We start from the raw sequence: 21157 nt of genomic DNA on the forward strand, positions 1-21157 counted from the left end.
TGCCTCCCATCTCCATCTCTCTCTCTCTCTCTTTCCCTCTTCCTCTCCCTCCCTCCCTCCCTCTTCCTCTCCCTTCCTCCCTCCCTCTTTCTCTCTCTCTCAGGAACATTAATAAACTACTGGAACACTTTGTACTGTATTATTTGATCACTCTGCCATCTGAATCCTGTCCAGCCAGCAGAATGATGTTTTTAGGGAAGTTATAAATAAATAAATCTATTATATTTCACATTATTATACATTCCAGCACCTCGAGTGAAAATGTACTGTTTATTTTTAGAGTTAGAATTCTCTTTCCTTGTTCATCCAGCACTTTACTCACTTCTTCTCACTTACCTGTTAGTTCACTTTAATAATTCTGATTGTAATTAACCTTCTGGATTTATTTTTTATTTAGTTTTATTTTTGCTTTACTGTCTCTTTCTTTTGAGCCTCCAGATGATTTGTACATTTAATAAAAAATATTCAAAGATTTTTTTTGGAAATTTTAGAAATGTTTAGTCTTGGGTAAGAGTCTGTATTTTTATACATTACTCAGACTGTACAGCACTAATGTAAATTTTTATTATTAAAAAGATTTTTATTTTCCAAATCTGAATTCTGCAACAAAAACTCCTACTGTAGTCAGATTTCACTCTCTGAAATAGAAATAATTATTGATTACTAAAATAATGTGTTTCTGTAAATTTATCAAAGCTGTAAATGTTTACAGAATGTATTTTTTATTTTATTTTTTTTTTGTGCAATGGTACGTTACTTTGATTTTTGTCTAGAAATAGTTGAAAAGACAGGGCAATTTGTTACTAAGGGCTTTAAGGAAATGTATTCAATGATCATTAAAATCTTTAATTTACTTCATTTGTTGTGGATATTTCTGTTTATATTTATATCTGTCTGACAAGATTAATAAACATCTTTCTGTTTGTGTGTTTTTACATAATCCACTACTCAGGGGTTTAACGGAGAAAAGATTCAAAGGATTGTGAGAGTTTTATAATAATTCTTTGAGAATTCTTATATTTTACTTATAATATTTAAAAGTTTTCTAATAAGTAAAATGATTAAAAATGAAGGTGAAGGTTCATAAACAGTCATGAACATGACTTAAACTCCTCTCAGAAACCCCATCAGGTCAACTCAGATAAACAAACTCTTACTTCTTCATACCACAAATTCTTCCATATATGGAAGTAAAGGTACGCCCACTTTCTCAATTCTGCTCCGATTTCCTTATATGGACTCAAAGGCACGTCTTCCTGTTGTCTGCAATCTGCACAGACCTGATGGTTTATCAGAATATTGCTCAGTGATTAGTTAGTGATTAGTTGTGATGTTTTCAGTGACACCTTGTGGTGATTATTTTTCAGGACCGACATCCTATCACAAATCATGTTCGTTTAAGGCTTTCTCTGAACAATTACAAAGCTCAAATAACCATTTGACATTTTTATAAAGCGATAAATCATATCCGATATTAAAATGTGTAAGAATTTATTTAATAATAATTATATTTGTTGAGAAAAAAAACCTAAACAGCTAGTAATGAACCTTACAAATGTCAACTGCAGTATTTTCGGTTTATTAAAAGGTATAGGATTATATTTTTTCCTATCAGAAGTTTCATCTCTGTGAGTTTAATTTAAGATGGAATGTTTTTAATCTTATTTTTAAAGAAAATGTTTCGTGGGAATCTGCAGATTTTTACCGCAGTAGTTGTAGTTAGTGAAATGACCACCAGGGGGCAGCGCCACACCGGTTTATTTCATTAAATCAGCGCACAGATGTTTATTTAGAAGACAAAAATAGAATAAAGCTCTAAGAATAAATGCATTTTGTGTTAAACTGTATATTTCTATTAAATATATAATGCAGTACAAGAGATTTTCCTGTTTAATTTCATTTTTAGTTCTTAACCAAACTTAGATTTCTGCTTTGGACTTAAAACCTTCTCTGAAAACTAGAAATATATTTTTGTAATTTAGTTCTAAAATTGTGGGGAAAAAATCCTCATCTCTCTCGCAAGCTTTAGGTTCGTGACCTCGCCTCCAGATAAAATCCCCGGAGCTCATTTACAGTCCAAAGTTCAAGTGGTTTTCCTCTCGTCCCGACTTCCTGTCCACAGACACTCGCTGTTCTCCTTCCAGCACGGCTCCTCCGATTCATAGATCTCCTAAAAATAAACGTCAAGAAAAAAAAACAAAAAACAATTGAAACGAGGAATAAAACCAGGAAACGATTTCAATGACAGAGAAGCAGAGATACTGTGATCAATCTGAACAAGAATTTTTATTCATTGTATATAATGAGAATTTTATTAAAGAAGGAGAGTTTTTATTTTCATTACATCTAATGTGAAAGGTGGAAACTCCGCCTTTAAGAAACTCGAGACTCCTTCCGTAAATGTTTACTAAAAATCTCCTCAGAGAAAACTTTACTCTGTTTATACTGAGTCCCAGTGAATGAGCTGTTACTACAGAAATGATCAAATTCGATCAGTCAGAGCTGCTGTTATAGAAAACTAATCAAGACCTTCTGACCAATCACAATCCAGCAGCTGTGGTGCAGCTCACGCTTGTAGACGAACCTTTTTCCAGATGGGGACGGTGGATTTCAGAGCATCGATTCCGTACTTCACGGCCTCTAGAGAGTCACTGCGGTGAGGAGACGAGACGGCAATGATCACACTGGCCTCGGTAACAGGAACCACGCTACACACACACACACACACACACACACAGGTCAAATATGTCGATATCCTGATTACAGGAAAGAATCTGACAGAAATCCTTTGTTATTAGAAACTTTCACAACAAACATTCCGTAATCAAATCAAGTATAAAACAAAATGTAAACACACCGAGCTTTTAAACACTTTCAGCCCTATAAAGAAATAAAAGCCAGTATCTGTCAGTTTATTAACTATGTACAGTATAAGTAAAATCCACACTAAAATTTAAAAATAAAACAATACAAAACATGAAAGTTTTGGTGTATTACTACTTTTGGTTTGTAGGTTTTTATTAATTTCCTAGAACCTAAAAGAATCGATTCAAAGAGTCGACTCAATAGCAAACCACACATTCAAAAAAAACAAATCAATTTAAAGAGTCGACTCAATAGTAAACGACATATTCACCTAAAAGAATCCATTCAAAGAGTTGACTCAATAGCAAACCACACATTCAAATAAACGAATTGATTCAAAGAGTCGACTCAATAGCAAACCACACATTCAAAAAAACAAATCAATTTAAAGAGTCCACTCAATAGTAAATGACATATTGACCTAAAAGATTTGATTCAAAGAGTCGACTCAATACCAACCCACACATTCAAATAAACAAATCTATTCAAAGAGTCGACTCAATAGTAAACGACATATTCACCTAAAAGAATCCATTCAAAGAGTTGACTCAATAGCAAACCACACATTCAAATAAACAAATCAATTCAAAGAGTCGACTCAATAGCAAACCACACATTCAAATAAACGAATCAATTCAAAGATTCGACTCAACAGCAAATGACATTGACCTAAAATCCATTTTAATTTTCTAGAAAAAAATTAAATCAGTGTATGTTTATATTAAATAAAGCCAGGTATCGTTTCCATAGCAACAGCTCATTCACGGGCGCTTGTAAAGTTCAGCATAAACCGATTTTCACAAATCAGGAGACGTTTTCTATAAAAAAAAAAACTATAAAAAGTATATATTAGAAAGAAAGAAAGAAAGAAAGAAAGAAAGAAAGAAAGAAAGAAATGCCTCTGCATCATCACACCACCTTGTTGATTATTTTCCTAGAACAGCACAGGATCAGACTCAGGTAGGGGGCGTGGCCTAAAGTTTGAAGGCGGAGACACAGATGAGCTGTGATTTTGGTGGCTCCACATATGCTTCACATCACATCCGCCTCCCTGCTTAAAGTATTTTGAGGTGTGTAGCTGCTCACCCGAGTCTGTGGTGGATGCAGATGTGTCGGACCGTCGGCCATCTTCTCCTCACATCAGCACAGATCTTCCTCATCTCCGACTCCGCCATGGGAACGTACGCTTCATATTCCAGCTGAACGACCTTCTTTCCCTCGAAATGATCTCTGGTGGTTCCTGAAACACACATTTATAACTTAACACACAACATGATAAAAAAAAAACACACAGCACCTTTCACACTAGGGATGGCTCTAATCAGTGAGTCAGATCACCTGAATCGACTCACCAACAACAGTCGACTCTTTCAGGTACACAAACGACTCACTGCCTTTTTTTCCCCCTAACAAGTCCAAGTTGTTTAAAAACAAATCACAGGACAATATTTTAGCTAATAATAAATTTAATAAATGAATTAACTTTAATTTGTGTCATACTGAATTGTTTACACATCTCTGAGCCAAACACATCTCATTACTCATCCTATTTGAACTGTTCAGAGATTTCTACAAAAGTGTTTAGTCGAAATTACACGATAAACTACAAAATAAAAAATTGGCTTTTATAAGTGAGTCAACATTCTCCTAAAAGAATTCAAAGAGTCGACTCAATAGTAACCAACACATTCACCTAAAAGAATCCATTCAAAGAGTCGACTCAATAGTAAATGACACATTCACCTAAAAGAATCAATTCAAAGAGTCAACTCATTAAAAATGACACATTGCCAGCTCAGGTAAACAAAATAAATAAATAAATAAACACATCCTTCATGTTCTCTTACCGATGAATAATGAAATGGCTCCACAGGAGGAACAAGTCACTGATTCTGTTACAGCATCGGTGGAGAGTTTGTCTGTGGTGAGTTTAATCAGGTCCAGACCGCGTCCATCCTCCATCACTACTTCTTAACACACACACACACACAGAGTTTGTTATAAACATAAGTATCAGCTATAAAGGGAGACATACATAATGCATGTCATGAGCAGTCATTACAGTGGAAAAAACCCGGTTTATTCAGGTCACCTACGTAACTTTAATTCAGATCTAGACGCACACTGCTGAACTGTGACCTCAGAGCTGCTGAAAATAAACTCTAATTCATCTGCAGTCCTCTAAACAGCCTGCAGGAGGATTTACAGCAGATAAAGTTATTTATTATAATTACAGCAGTGACACTGGACTTATAAAGTAAACACTGGATAGAACTTGCTTTAAAACACAAGAAAACTAAATATGGATTTCAAATCCTAAACCCCTGCAGACAGAGACCGACAAAGAAAGAGAGAGAGAGAGAGAGAGAGAGAGAGAGAGAGAGAGAAAGCTTGATGGAGTAAAAGTTTGTGTGTGTGTGTGTGTGTGTGTGTGTGTGTGTGTGTGTGTGTGTGTGTGTGTGTGTGTGTGTGTGTACCTGTGTTTTTATCCTCCACTGAGTGGTGGGATCACCGCCACCTCGTCTCCGTGTTGCAGACACACCACCTGCTCTCCCACAGACACGTACTCTCTCCTCACGGCCAGAACCACCTGCTGACGGAGAGCCGAGAGCCTGCAGGACAAACACACATAATAATAATAATAATAATAATTATTATTATTATTATTATTATTATTATTATTATATAATATAATAAATAACTATATAATAATAATATAAATAGTTATATAATGTATAATAATAATAATACACACAATTTCTTTTTTTTTAAAAAGAAGTTATTAATAATGAATAATAATGAAGCAATGGTTTAATAATATAAAAATCATAGCATAAATTTGGTGGCCCACATAAAGAAAGAAAGAAAGAAAGAAAGAAAGAAAGAAAGAAAGAAAGAAAGAAAATATAGACGTTACTGTCAATGTTTATTATGAATAATGAAAAGTTTTCATTCTTTCCACAAAATAAAAATATTAAATACGGTCCAAATTAAATCCAACAAAATTATAATGCTGCATGATTAGTACAAATATCACATTTTAAATATTTTATTAAACAATTAATCGTACTTTTAGATTATTTTAACATTCTGAAGTATATAACTGTTTAAATAAGCTCTTATTCTGACAGGACTTTTCATTTTGTTACAACAAACAAATATTTTTTTTAATTCTGTCTTTTTAAAATGTACATTTAATTCTAATCCTGTTTTGTTTCCTTATGGTGAAAAATACTGTATATTTATATCAACACGTTGAGATTCTTGAGTCGTTCCAGGACTCGAAACGTGTATTTACGGTAAATCCTGTGCGCCAGTGAACACTGCATGAGCGCTCCCGCGTGTTTAAAGGTGTCGTGGCGTTTATATATCTATTTATCAGTTTTATAACTAATTTACTTACTTTGGGTGTTTCTTCTCCAGTTCCTGCCACAGCTGGAGGCTCGTTAGCTCCGAGTTGACTCTGATATTCTCAGATTTCACTCCCGTCAATTCGGCACTTTTTGCAAAGTACAATACGGTCACCTTTATTCAACACAGAGCACACAGGAAGAATTAGCAGGATGCTAACACCGCTAAATGACCTGTCTGATTTAAAACAAGCCACTGACAGCTGTGGAGAACTTAAGAGCATTAAAAATCCTTGTTTACACACATATTTATGGTGTTAGTTTTATTGCTTTTACCTCGGGATTCATGAATAGAGGTTGTTTTCGCAGGCACGCGCACCTATAAGTTAGCTGTTTGGCGTTTCCCAGGGTTGCCAGATATTCTTAATAGAAACCTCAAATAAGCTCCCAAAATACAGGTTTCCATTTAGTTCACCCATCCTAAATTTAGATATAATACCTCTTCAAACCTATTAGAGTAACAAAGCTATAATTCTGTATTTTATACTCTATTTTTATACTTCATGGATTTGTGTGTTTTAAGGATTTTTTTTCGTTACTATTTGTGTCTGATGATATTTGTATCAACTAAATGTACTATTTTGGAATATAATAAGGAGTCAACATGGTTGTCAATATATATATTTAATTAACTGCTATATTTAAAATGTCAAATAATTTCAGACACGTTTAAAAAAATAGTTTAAAAAAATATGTACAAATATCGAGGGTTCAGACCGCGCATCTGGCAACACTATGCTTGGCAACGTAATCACGTGACAATGAAAAATCCACGTTGCTATGCAAGCTTTTACTTTTAGAGAACTCTTAATTTTATTTTTAATTTTTTGGCCGCGATTTCTACATTAAATATTGTGTCAAAAAATTATAATCATATATTTAATTCTTAAACGTTTTTGCTTTGCTTAAACAGCCAACGAATTAAAAATTCTAAAAGATCCCAAAGCTGCGCTCACATTTTTACAACCAAGATATAATAAAGCATTTTAATTGTTTTTTTTTAAACATCCGGGAAAGAATTTCTAGGGAGAAATGAAGAGATATATTCCTTGTAGTCCTGTTTAATCATGTGTATGCAGATCAGGTTTTTTCTCCGGGTGTAATTACACACAAACCTTTTTGGCCGCTAGAGGGAGACAAAGTCTCAGGATAAAGCTCTTACTAACCTTTCACCGTTTTGGAATTCTAATATTTTGGATAAATCTGTAAATAAGATGACTAAAGTCATCTTAGTGGTGCAAACTTTCACACACACTCTCTATGTATTTCACAGTGAGGGGTGATTTTTGTTAAACCAATTAGCATTTGCAAAAAAGTTTTTTTTGCTGTATTATGTAATGAATTATGTAATATCTTATGAATGCACAACTCTTGTTTGGCCGCTAAAGGGAGAAAGAGTCTCTGAATTTATTTTCATCATTCAGAAGCGCACTTTTTTTACCAGAAAATTTTATTTTGGGTTCAATTTCAAATATTTATTGAGTCCCAAGTGAACTAAATATTAAACATGTCCTTTTACACACCTTTAGGTAAGTTATTATTAATATTATTATCAGTGAATATTTTTTTAATTTATTTTTATCATATTTATTATTATCCCAAAGCTGTTCCTTGAGCAACAATTTCGCAGTGAGAAAAGTTTCCAGCTTCAGAAATGCAACCTCATAAAATGTTTTCGTCAAGTGAGTGAAGTTTCCCAACCGTGACTCCGCCCACCGCAACTTTCTGAACCCCGCCCATTAAATGTGTGGTTGCCAGATTGGGAGGACTACCATCTGCATTTTTGGAAGGGGCTCATTGTTCGTTTAGAAACGTGATTTAGATTCTAATGTAGTGGTTAAGCTTCATCAGATCCTGTACATATATAAAAACACACAGAACGCGTCTGTGGTTAAGGTTGTGAGATAACGTCCATTATTATTATTATCCAGAAACCACAACTTATAAGGGTTTAAATTAGCTCATATTAGTTTATTTTTAGATTTTTATATTTATTTTAATATCACTTCGTCCACAAACCCAGTTCTCACTTTTATTATAGCAGCTAGAGTTAGGGTTAGGGTTAGGCTAACCCTAACCCTTTCCCTTCAACAGCCTCTTCTCTCTCTCTCTCTCTCTCTCTCTCTCTCTCTCTTTCCTGAAGTTGCATCTTGACACGTTGCTGAAAAACTGTAGACTCCTGAAGTTGTCATAAAGTTGCACCTTCACCTCTGACTGTTACAAAGCACCATTTCTGACACCGGAGACTCCTTCCTATCTATGAACTTGTATCCTCACACTCTTAGACAGAAGAGATCTTATATGTGTTTCCAATCTTTTAACTCCACCATCACGGGAAATGCAAACAATTTATGTGTGATGGTTTGCGATCGAGCAGAGTTTATTTATTTATTTATATATAAATAGTTACACTATAGAGTCGCTCCAATCTGGCAACCCTGGAACACAGGAGCTCTTATAGATTTAAAAAGCGGGAGTGGATGCGAGCTGGATGACAGAGCCGTGCTGGGATCAGCGTGAGGAGGAAGAGCGCACCGGGATTATCAGCATCAGCATCAGGATTAAGATTAGGATTAGTGTTCGGATTCAGGATGCTCCGCTTTCCGTCGCTGCTTGTCCTCTGGCTCGCGCACTTCATTGACGAGCATGGAGTTTACGGTAATAACGCGTTATAGCTGCTGCTGTTATGTTGCCTGTCCATTCAGGGAAAATGTGAAAAATCCTGACACGATCCGAGCTCCAAAGAAAATCTCTCTGACCAACTTCTTGTCCATTTCAGCGTGGTGGTGGTGTTGTGAGATCGGATCAGATCAGATGCGCACTTTTAACCTTTTCTCTCATTACTTTAAAACGCGCACTTTCCAGAAATTCACAGAGAACCACCTTTCGAGGTGCAAACCTTTAGCAAGGAAATTAAAAGTAAAACCGGAACATTTGATCTGAAGGCGCACTATTAAAAATGTGAAAGTAAAAACAAAAATGCGCGAGGTGGAAAATAAAAACTTGTGAAGGTTTTTGTTTGTTAGTTTATTTATTTACTTTTCCTCCTCTTTTATCACTTTCAGCCAAGGTTATTTTTCAGTACATAAGACCATCAGTGATCGTGTGATTAAAAAATATTTGCCGTTTACACACCGCAGTGTGTCGGAACCGGATCGCACGTGCGCCTTTGCTGTTTTTTTGCTATTTAAGGTGTTTATTTTTTATTAATTGCAATTTCAGTGTTTCATGCACGAGCTTTTTAACACACCGGGTCAAGTGTTTTGGGCAGCTGTGTAATAAAACTCATGGGACATCTCTCAGAAAAGAAAAAATAATAGAAACCGAATGGTACTTTACTCTTAAAGGTCATTACACGCTTCAATTACGCACCTTACATGTTTTTAAAAGGTAATTTATCCACATTTCCAGGGGCAGAAAAGAACGGAACCGATCCCGATCCAGGAAAAACACAATATGTGCACCATGCATAATGTTTTGGGACACAATTTAATACGATTACGTGCTTTTCTTGCTGTTTTCTTGCCTTTATTTCCTCCCTGTTCTTAGTGTGACTGATCTCACATCTGCGCAATCCACCAGAAACAAGTAAAGGTACCAAACTAGACTTTGGTACTTCTCAGATCAAGGCTGTTACCTTTAACTAGCTGTAAAGGAAAGTTTAAAGGTACACCCGTGGTCCTTAAGATCTGATGGTGTTCCTTAAGTTATTTTTAAAGGTACTAACGTGATGGTGCCGTGCTATAAACCAAGAACAGTACTGTTTAGTTCCTTTATATCTCAGAGTGAAGACTGAGGAAGTTTTATTAATGCTTAAATGACTGCTTTTCCTGTTGCTTTTGTGTGTTTTTCCATCACACTGTTATATGAAATAAAGCTAGTGACTCTTTCTTGTTGCTTTAAAAGGTGTTTGTTTTGCACTAAACTGCAACCTGTACAGAAACCAATGCAGCAAAGGCTCGCAAAAAAGAAACAGAAATGAAAATATAGAATTGCAGAGTAGGTAAAATAACTAAACTGTAGAACTCAAGAGAACTTAAGGTACAACCCATGACCATTGACGCACCTTTTAAAGTTTTATATCTTTAGAAAGCCACTTAAAGGCACAGCAACTTCTCAGTACTCATGAATGGACTGGTCAACATGAAACAGTGCAGTTTGCACCTGAGGCTATTTCTGAGACTTAAATGAACAGGATTGGGATAAACTCATCCCTCTCGGCTAAGCCTGATGAGAAGCACCTGATTTAAGTCCATGGTCTGCTCGGAGCCGTGCATGTTTTCCATAATCGGATCAATTCGGCTCGTCGTCACGTGTAAAGATTTCACCTCGTGATTTTTTTTCCTCTCCAGCCGGGAATTGCTGGTACGAGCAGGGGAAGAACGGCCGCTGTCAGATGCTCTTTCGTTCGGAAATGAGCCGGGAGGACTGCTGCAGGAGCGAGAGGCTCGGCATGGCCTGGACCGAGGAGGACGTTCCCAGCAACACGTTATTCCGGTGGCTGCTGATCCACGGAGGCGCGCCAAACTGCATACCATGTAAAGGTACGCTCTCTCACTCAGCACACTGTACATATTAATATAGAGTGCAAACGGATGTAGAAGAGCTTCTGAGTGTAAAAGTTTGCATCAGTTTATAGTTGATGTCTTAAAGGGAATGTCTAATTTGCAATTTATCCACGGAAGAAAGAAGTAGTGGTGCGACCAGGACACACCTACAATCCAATACATCAAATAAAAAAAAGGAAAGAAATGAAAAGAAAAGAAAGATGTTAAAGGTCTGCCTCTGATCTAAAAATAACAGAATCTTGTCTCTGAAATGATCTCGCTTTTGTCCGTTTTCTTTTACAGTTAATACATTACTGTGTGTGACTGACGTGTGTTATTAATGCTCAAAGGAAGAGAGACAGCTTTAACACACCATCTTAACCATACAGCAGTATTCCAGACGTGGATCGATTGCTCGACTAACTGATCGATTGATCTGTGTTCTCTATAGAGACGTGTGATAACGTGGACTGTGGTCCTGGCAAGAAATGCAAGCTGAACCGAAGGAACAAACCGCGCTGCGTGTGCGCTCCAGACTGCTCCAATAACACCTTCAAGGGTCCGGTGTGCGGCTCGGACGCGATCACCTACCGCAATGAGTGTGCTCTACGCCGAGCCAAGTGCAGGAGATACCCCAATCTGGTGGTCCAGTACCAGGGGAAGTGCAAGAGTGAGTACACACACCTGAGATTGCAGATTCAGAACACGTTAACCATCTACATTACTGTGTAGGTCCAGGGTGAACCTGGTTCCATGATAGATTCTGTTTTCCTCACACTCATCAAGATGGACTTGATCAAGAAAGTAAATCCAGGATTAATGAAGATCTGTTCCAAATCCAACCTGGGTTTAGTCTTAAACTTTAGGATTAGAAATGATTTAACTCGCATTAATGCAACTACATCAGATAGAATATCCTTAAAATATACTTTACATGATACACAAGATAGAACAGACTCATTTTTAACAAATTAATGTTAACTAAAACTTTAAGTAGGACAGCATGGTGACTTAGGGGTTAGTACTGTTGCCTCACAGCAAGAAGGTCCTGGGTTCAAATCCCGGGTTCAAACAGGCATGTTCTCCCCGTACTCCGGTTTCCTCCCACAGTCCAAAAACATGTATTAGGTGGATTGGTAATTCTAAATTGCCCATAGGAGTGTGTGTGGTTGTCTGTCTATATGTGGCCCTGTGATGGACTGGTGACCTGTCCAGGGTGTACCCCTGTCTTTCGCCCAATGTGTGCTGGGATAGGCTCCAGCAGATCCCCGTGACCCTAATTAGGAATAAAGTAGGTATAGACAATGGACCGAACACTTTGTGTAAAAACTTGATCCTCTGATTAAATGAAACACCTGGGATCAATGGAAGGAGGAGGAAGCCAGTAAAGGGTTTAGCAGCATGCTGTGTTTAGGGCGTGGCTTCAACAGGATGAACTGAAAGAACTGAAGACTAAAAGGAGAGGGAGTGGCTTGGATTTTTACTTGCTTGGATTTTGAGTTCATTTCTGGAGGAAAAAAGAAAATTCTCTGACCACATCATTAAGTGTAGCAGGAACACATTGATACCAACATGAGGAAGGCTGGCTGTCGGAGACAGAAAGTCTACAGATGATGCTAGGTCAGTGAAAATAACAGATCGTAAATAATACGCTGTTCTTTGATGATCAGCGGCTATTGGTCAAGAGCGAAAAAAAAACATTTCAGAGAACCGAAACACAACCCGAGCTTCTCCACTGCGGTCCGGCTCGATTCGAGTGAACTAACAAAGCTAGCTAATAGATTTGATTTGAAATCACCATGCTAACGGATTAAATAGCAAGACTAGGATAATGTTTTGGATTCATTTGAGGATCAGAGTTATAAAAATGTTAAACCCCCACACTGTGATATTATTAATGTCATTATCATCCTCCTTCACCTCCTCACAGAGACGTGTAACGAGGTGCACTGCCCGGGAAGCTCGTCCTGCGTAGTGGATCAGAACAATAACGCCTACTGCGTCATCTGTGAGCGCGTGTGTCCTGAAGTGACCTCGCCCGAGCAGTACCTGTGCGGGAACGACGGCGTCGTGTACCCCAGCGCCTGCCATCTCCGACGAGCCACGTGCATTCTGGGAAGGTCCATCGGGGTCGCCTATGAGGGCAAGTGCATAGGTAAGACTGGAGGAATAAGAGATCAGGATTGGGATTAGGGTTAGAATTAGGATCAGGACCAGGATTAGCATCAGGATTAGGATTTGGATCAGGTTTAAGATTATGATCAGGGTCAGGATCAGGATTAGGTTCAAGATCAGGATTATGGCCAGATTAAGTAATGAGAATTAGGATGAGGATCAGTATTAGGATCAGGATTAGAATTAGGACCAGGACCAGGGATAAGATCAGGTTTATTATCAGTGTCAGGATCAGAGTAGGATCAGGATTAGGATTAGAATCAGGATTAAGATTATGATCAGGGTTAGGATTAGGATTAGGTTCAAGATCAGGATCATGACCAGATTAAGATTATGAGTATAAGGATTAGGATCAGGGTCAGAATCAGGGTCAGGATTAAGATCAGGATTAAGATGATGATCAGGGTCAGAGTCAGGATCAGGATTAGAATTATGAACAGGATTATGATCAGGATTAACATTATGAGCTTGATCAGCATCAGGAAGTTTGCTGATTGAGGATTAATCCATGTAAGGACATTCCTCAGGATGAGACTGATCTTCAGTCCTAAAAGCTGCACTCTGCACTTATATAATCTTCAGTTTGAAAATGTGGTGTTTATTATCTCACTGCGATGCATTAATCACGCGTGACTGATCACTTCAATGTGTCTGATTTATCCGTGTCGTCAGACGCCCACTCGTGCGACGACATCCACTGTCCAGATGGTAAAAAGTGTCTGTGGGACACGAGGACAGGTCGTGGACGATGCGCCGTGTGTGAGAGTGAGTGTCCTGAGAGTCACCCCGGAGAGAGCGTGTGCGCCAGCGACAACGCCACCTACCGCAGTGAGTGTGAGATGCACCGGGCTGCGTGCTCACGAGGCCTCGTCCTCGAGGTCAAACACGCTGGCTCCTGTAACTGTAAGTAAAACACACACACACACACACACACACACACACACACACACACACATACACACACTGCTATGTACACTGTGAATATGATGTCTGTATTAGAAGCTCAGTACCTAAAAAGTGTCACTTCTATTATACGTCCCTATAAACGCTGCTATTTTTTAAATATATATATATATATGTTGCACATGACCCCATTGTCTCAGCATCACAGTTTAGCGCTGGATTAAAATCACTCAGATTCTCACACTTCCCTTTTTTCCTTTTCCTAACACAACACCTTCCAGAACTGAGTGTTCACTCGGTGCGTAACACACATCACAGCCCTTAACGAGCGCCGCTGTAACGAGATCATCAGCGATATTCAGTGGTTTTTAATGTTACGGCTGATCAGTGTAAACGTTACCTGGAGTTTATTCTACTGCTCAGTTTATAGAAGGAAAATATTCCGTAAGAAAATGACTGACTTACGATGAGATTAAAATCCCAGTGATACTCCAGGAATATTTACTTTACTCGCTTAAAAGTAATCCAGTCCAAATAGGGCTCACAACTTCCCAATCATTAACCAGTTTTTAAAGTTAATCTAATGTTTTAACAACCTCAGATTCTGTCCTGAAGTCTCCTCCAGACCTCCGATGACATCATCATATTGAGTTTTATACGTTATGTTTGTATTTTCACGTATCTGGAAGAACCATTCGTTTCTGTAGACACATTCCTGCAAGTTGATGACACACACTGCATCCTGTCTGTCACGTCAACCTTTTTATCGGGCGAACAGGAAAGGTTTTACATTTGTGATGTGAGTGCGAAAGTTTGTAAGTTTACAGATTCAGATACAGAAGTCCATTTCAGTTCCACACACTGATACTCTACACTATAAAGGGAGTAAATATTTATGCAATGTTCTGTAACGTTTGTTCTGAGGGTGTACAAACTTTTGCAGCTTGCTCTGTCCTGAGTGAGATTTCCAGATGCTTGAGGTGATTAAATCTAGTCCAAGGCTAGAGGAGATTTACAGTAGCAGTAGCGTAGCTCTCCCATGACCAGGCGTGTTTTGGTTTCGGTCCTGAAACTGAAAAATACGAGGTGATTATGCGATATGGCAGGACGGCATGTTATTAACACGGCTCTGGAGGATTTATGTGGTATGTCTTATTACTCGCCTTCATACGTTTGGCAGATGCTTCCCAAGCGAGACAGGATCCAGCCCAAGCTGGAGCATTTGAAGGTTACGAGTCTTGCTCGAGGGTCCAGCGGAGGCTTTCTGGCAGTTCAGGGATGTAAAACTCATGAACCTTCTGGTCATTAGAGCAAGAGCTAAAACTTTAGTCTTTGACGTCTCTGTTAAAAACGTGACCACAAAAACGTCAAATAATAGCAGCATTAAAGGTGCAGTCAGTCATGACATTTGGCATATTTGACATCAGATTTCTAAACTCTATACGATTTTTATTGTATTGTTTTGTAGAATTTTGTGTGATATTAAACCAGAGACAGGAAATCATAATGCTATGATTTCGCTTCTTTATTCCTGCTAATTAACCAAAAAAAAATCTGGTTTGTTTTTGCTCCTTTAAAGAAATTGCAATAACAAAGAATTGAAGTAGGTGTAGAGTTCCAGCTCACTCATGGAGGTTATGTTGTTTGTTGTTGTTTTGGTCTTTTGTGACCACTGTGACTGTTGCTTCTTGTGGGTGTGGACAGTCCAGTGTTCCATCTGCTAGCTAAACACAAACTCTTTGTACAAACTGGTTGTTTGATTTAAACATTACACTGATATACTGAATGATAAACTCATCAGTTACACTGCTGGTCATCCCTCGTGATCTATCCCCTGGTCAAGATCTTGCGATATCACTGAACAAACTCTCTGAGCTCTTCTTCAGCCACTGCTCACAACCTCGGAGTAACCATGGACTGTCCTTTTCCTCTCATGTTGCTAATGTGACACGGTTTCTTCTCTACAACATCAGAAGGATTTGGTCATTTTTATCCACACAAGCTGCTCAGGTGCTTGTTCAGTCTCTGGTCATTTCGAGACTGGACTACTGGCAGATCTAGCTCTGAACACAAGTCATCCTCTGCAGATGATCCAAAATACAGCTGCATGACATGTCTTCACCCTGCTTAAGATCTCCCTTACCACACCACTGCTGCTGCAAAGCCAAGAATGGACCATTTCCCTCTTACCTCAAAGCTCTTATTACCCCTCACACTGCAACTCGCTCCCTCTTACCTCAAAGCTCTTATTACACCTCACACTGCACCTCGCTCCCTCTTACCTCAAAGCTCTTATTACACCTCACACTGCACCTCGCTCCCTCTTACCTCAAAGCTCTTATTACCCCTCACACTGCACCTCGCTCCCTCTTACCTCAAAGCTCTTATTACGCCTCACACTGCACCTCGCTCCCTCTTACCTCAAAGCTCTTATTACGCCTCATACTGCACCTCGCTCCCTCTTACCTCAAAGCTCTTACTACCCCTCACACTGCACCTCGCTCCCTCTTACCTCAAAGCTCTTATTACCCCTCACACTGCACCTCGCTCCCTCTTACCTCAAAGCTCTTATTACCCCTCACACTGCACCTCGCTCCCTCTTACCTCAAAGCTCTTATTACGCCTCACACTGCACCTCGCTCCCTCTTACCTCAAAGCTCTTATTACGCCTCATACTGCACCTCGCTCCCTCTTACCTCAAAGCTCTTATTACCCCTCACACTGCACCTCGCTCCCTCTTACCTCAAAGCTCTTATTACGCCTCACACTGCACCTCGCTCCCTCTTACCTCAAAGCTCTTATTACGCCTCACACTGCACCTCGCTCCCTCTTACCTCAAAGCTCTTATTACGCCTCACACTGCACCTCGCTCCCTCTTACCTCAAAGCTCTTATTACGCCTCACACTGCACCTCGCTCCCTCTTACCTCAAAGCTCTTATTACACCTCACACTGCACCTCGCTCCCTCTTACCTCAAAGCTCTTATTACCCCTCACACTGCACCTCGCTCCCTCTTACCTCAAAGCTCTTATTACGCCTCACACTGCACCTCGCTCCCTCTTACCTCAAAGCTCTTATTACACCTCACACTGCACCTCGCTCCCTCTTACCTCAAAGCTCTTATTACCCCTCACACTGCACCTCGCTCCCTCTTACCTCAAAGCTCTTATTACGCCTCACACTGCACCTCGCTCCCTCTTACCTCAAAGCTCTTATTACCCCTCACACTGCACCTCGCTCCCTCTTACCTCAAAGCTCTTATTACTCCTCACACTGTGTTGAATTGTACAAAGATCAGGCTCCTGGTTTCTATGGCAACCCTCAGGCTCTAAAAACAAAGAAATGCTAAACATGATGTGGCTCACTGGTATCCAACCAATTAAACCTGTTGATGGAGAAAGCTCCACCCACACCGGGTGTTTGGTTTTTTTTTAAGTTTGTGGCTTCAGTGCTAAAATCACAGACTGCGGCTTTAATGAGGGAATAATATTTATGGCCCAGAACTGAAATGGCTCTTTTCTTCTTTTTCTCTTGCAGGCGTCGACCACTGACTTGTCCTTCCCATCGTACACGGATCCTGACCTGCTTCGTCACGTGAACTGGGCAATGCATCAATGTTTACAGATGCGTTTTTACGGGAAGGAACAGAATCAATCATTGTTAAAAAATAAACAAAAAAATCTACAAAAAATTTTCTTCCCTTCTGAAGCCATGAGCTCTGGCGCTGATGCGTTCCTCGACAAGCAGAGAGAGGATGAGGATGAGGATAGACAGATTTTCGTGACTGTGACGTGTGAAGCGTTCCGACTCGGCTCCTGAGTCAGTATTCAGACTGTACAGTGACACGCGCTAATTTATTTTCCAGGAGAATTTGAAAAAGAAAAGAAAAAGAAAAAAAGAAGAGGAAGATTTCATATAGCCGTCTTCTAGATGTTTATTTATACGTTACTTTTTTATTTATACGCTTATTATAAAAACGTCCGACTGAATTTTATCTTTTATCTCATGTATAATATCCACAGAAATAAAAAAGCAGCATTATTTATTTAAAAGGTGCAATGTGTGATGTCGAGAACTGAGTCCTGAAGATTTCATTTCCTCCAGAGTCAGTGTTTCCTTCTTTCTCTTTTTTGCTTATTTATTTTATTCTTTCCCTTTTTTCACCGCCCTTTCCTTTCTTCCTTTAGTTCATTCTTTTTTCTTTGCTATTTATCTTTCTTCTTCCTTCACTTTCCTTTTATCTTTCCTCTCCATATTTCCTAAATTTTTTCTTCCCTTCTTTTCCATCCTCAGTCCTTCTTTTCTTCCTTTTTAACTTTACTTCCCCCCCAGCTTTTTGACTTTGATTTCTTTCTTTCCTCGCTCCCTCCGTCCTCACAGTGTTATTTCTGTTTCGTCTTTTATATTTACTTCACGTTTCTTTCATTCGATTTTTTCTTTGCTTTCTTTCCACTCCTTTCCTTCCCGTCTTTATTTTTTTTACTTTCTTGTCTTTTTTCCTTATTTTTTTCCTTCTTTTAATCTTTATGCTCTATTTTTTCTTTCATTTTTACAGTGTTTTTTTGTCCTCAACAATTTTTCTTTCTCCTTATTTATTTTGTTTTTTCCCTCCTTTTTTTCCTTTCCTTTTATCCTTTCATTCATTCATTCCTTCTTTGTTGTTGGCTTTAATTTTTTTCCTCCTCTCTCTTCTTTCTCGCTCCCTCCCTCCTCACAGCAAAATTTCTTTTGTCCTTCTGTCCAATCTGTTGCTTCCTTCTTTATTTTCTCTGTTGTTTCTTTGCTATATTTCAATTCTTTCTTTTTCTTCCTCCTTCACTTTCCTTTTTAACTTGTTTTCATTCCACCTTTTTGTTGTTTATTTTTGTCTTTCTTTCCCTCGCTCACTCCTTTCCTTCAAGTCTGTATTATTATATTTTTCCTTTTTTTATTTTGTTCCTTTGTTTAATCTTGATGCTCTATTTCTTTTCATTTTTAAAGTTTCTTGAGTCCTAAACTATATTTTCTCTCTGCATCTGTGTGTTTGTGTGTGTGTATGTGTTTGTGTGCATGTGTGTGTTTGTGTGTGTGTATGTGTTTGTGTGCGTGTGTGTGTGTGTGTGTAGCTGAGTAATAAATGCATCTGGTTTTGTTTACACTCAGAGCTGGTCTGTAATTAAACTCTTTATAAGCGCTCTGTTTTTCTTTTTTTTCCCCCACAGAGAGGCTTTTTATTTTTTTCTCTTCATGTGAAATAAATAATGTGACGGCGTTTAAAACATTAAACATGTGGGTTGGTTTTTTTGGGGTTTTTTTCGGCATTTGTACGGATGAAGGATTTTTGTTAATGTATTAAAAAAAAGAAAAAAGTGCCATAATAAACGCTCGGATGCTTTTAGTTTATTTTCTTTTTCTTTTTAGCGCTCGGTTTATTCCAGAATGTAAAGGATGAACTTTATCACTCATTACCGTCTCTCTATAATCTCAGAGTTATTAATGTATAGATTCTTTTCTATTGTTCAGTGTACAGAAAAGTAAACAATGCTGTTTGTAAACACGCAGTATGATGCAGTAAAATGGATCGATGACATCACTTCTCTGTCTCCTTCATGCTTTTATGGTTTTATGAATTCTGACCTCTTTCATTTCTGGGTTCGTTTAGTGATTGATTCTTTTTGGAACAAAAGAAAAATGAAGAGATTGTTTAAAATTCATGGTGAAGGTGAATATTTTATTTCTTTTTTTTAATTTTTCATTCTTTCTTCCTCAGTCACTCGTTTCTTTATTGTGTTTCCTCTTTCCTCTCTTTCTCGTTCCTTCCTTCCAGTGTGATTATCCTGCCCTTTATTTCTTTCCCTTTTTCTTTTCCTTATTTATGTTCTTCTTTCATTACAACTTTCCTTTTTTTTCCTCACACCTTTTCCTTTCCTTCTTCACTTCCTTTTTACTCTTTACTTCCCTCTCTTTTCTCTTTCCTGCTTCACTCCCTTCTTTTTTTCTCTTTCCTTCATTACTCCCCTCTTTTTAATTTTTCTCTTTCCTTCTTCACTCCTTTTTTCCTCTCACTCTTTCCTTTTTCACTCTTCTTTTCTTCCTCTCCTTCCTTTTTCACTCCCTTCTTTTCTTCTCACTCTTTCCTTCGCTCCCTTTTTTCTTCCTCTCCCTCCTTCTTCACTCCCTTCTTTTCTTCACTCTTTCCTTCTTCACTCCCTTTTTTCTTCCTCTCCATCCTTCACTCCCTTCTTTTCTTTCTCTCTTTCCTTCTTAACTCCCTTTTCTTTCTCTTTATCCTTCTTCACTCCATTCTTTTTTCTTTCATTCCTTCTTCACTCCCTTCTTTCCTCTCATTCTTTTCTTCACTCCCTTATTTTCTTCACTCCCTTCTTTTCTTTTTCACTCCCTTCTTTCTATACTGACTTACTTCTTTTTCATCTCACTCTTTCCTTTTTCCACTTCCTTCCTTTACTTGACAAATTCCCCATCAGTTATTTCTCCATGTGCTGGACTGAGAACAGAAGCTTTCTGTTAGGAGAAGTGTGTCTATGTGGAAGTGATGGAAGGAGTCTCCAGTGTCAGTCTTAAGGACAGAGGAGTTATATATCAGAGTGAGAAGAGGGACGGAGGTGTTTCCTGGACGTTCCACAGCATTAATTAAATGTAACGATAAACGAATAAAAAGTACAGACAGAAGTGTTATGGTTTAAGAGGAATAAAACACTTTTGGATGATATCAGTAACTCAGTCTCTAGAACTAAGCTCTGATCTCACACACACACACACACACACACACTACAGAAGCCAGAACAGAGCTGAGATGTCTGGACAGCAGCATGAAAACTAATTTGGCAGGAAGTTGTACAGACGGAGTTAATTGAGATCCTCCACACTGTGTGTGTGTGTGTGTGTGTCTCTAAACATCTTTGCCAAAACACACCTCCTTTTATCTGATTCAAAATTTCACTCTGAACAACAACAAATGGTAAAATTTTACCTCATGTCGTCATGGTAACAGAGTGGAACAATATACAGAGGATCGGAGGTGAGGGTCATGTGACCAGGCGGAACAGGTGCCTTATAAATAAGCTATAAAAGTACTCTAAAAAATGTTAAATATATAAAAGTACTAAACAAATCAAGTTATAAAATAAGATAATATTTATGAAATATTGATATATACATATTACATTTTATATTTAAATGATTTAAATATAGATATTTATAGATATTTACATTTTTAGTAACTTTTAAGGTCTTTAAGTGTTAATATGAACAATTATG

General features: G+C 38.2%; 3 protein-coding genes across 3 annotated transcripts; 1 reads left to right on the forward strand and 2 right to left on the reverse strand.

Moving 5' to 3' along the window:
- Positions 1-1742: 1742 nt before the first annotated feature.
- On the reverse strand, positions 1743-4832 carry LOC131366652 (molybdopterin synthase catalytic subunit). Its single transcript, XM_058411275.1, has 4 exons — positions 4713-4832; positions 3952-4105; positions 2585-2708; positions 1743-2170 (listed from the first exon to the last, which is right to left on the reverse strand). The coding sequence occupies exons 1-4, from the start codon at positions 4825-4827 to the stop codon at positions 2084-2086; spliced, it is 480 nt and encodes a 159-aa protein (XP_058267258.1). The 5' UTR covers positions 4828-4832; the 3' UTR covers positions 1743-2083.
- A 510-nt stretch (positions 4833-5342) lies between these two features.
- On the reverse strand, positions 5343-6651 carry LOC131366653 (molybdopterin synthase sulfur carrier subunit). The gene is made up of 3 exons (XM_058411276.1): positions 6552-6651; positions 6269-6390; positions 5343-5477 (listed from the first exon to the last, which is right to left on the reverse strand). The coding sequence occupies exons 1-3, from the start codon at positions 6561-6563 to the stop codon at positions 5351-5353; spliced, it is 261 nt and encodes an 86-aa protein (XP_058267259.1). The 5' UTR covers positions 6564-6651; the 3' UTR covers positions 5343-5350.
- Positions 6652-8751: 2100 nt separating this feature from the next.
- Positions 8752-17803, forward strand: fstb (follistatin b). Its single transcript, XM_058412765.1, is given in 7 exon segments — positions 8752-8826; positions 8828-8933; positions 10628-10819; positions 11274-11492; positions 12753-12977; positions 13670-13900; positions 17438-17803. Coding segments are annotated over 7 exon segments (1047 nt in total). The 5' UTR covers positions 8752-8766; the 3' UTR covers positions 17452-17803.
- The last annotated feature ends 3354 nt before the right edge of the window (positions 17804-21157 follow it).

The sequence above is a fragment of the Hemibagrus wyckioides genome, linkage group LG16, assembly GCF_019097595.1.
Source record: "Hemibagrus wyckioides isolate EC202008001 linkage group LG16, SWU_Hwy_1.0, whole genome shotgun sequence".
Taxonomy (NCBI): domain Eukaryota; kingdom Metazoa; phylum Chordata; class Actinopteri; order Siluriformes; family Bagridae; genus Hemibagrus; species Hemibagrus wyckioides.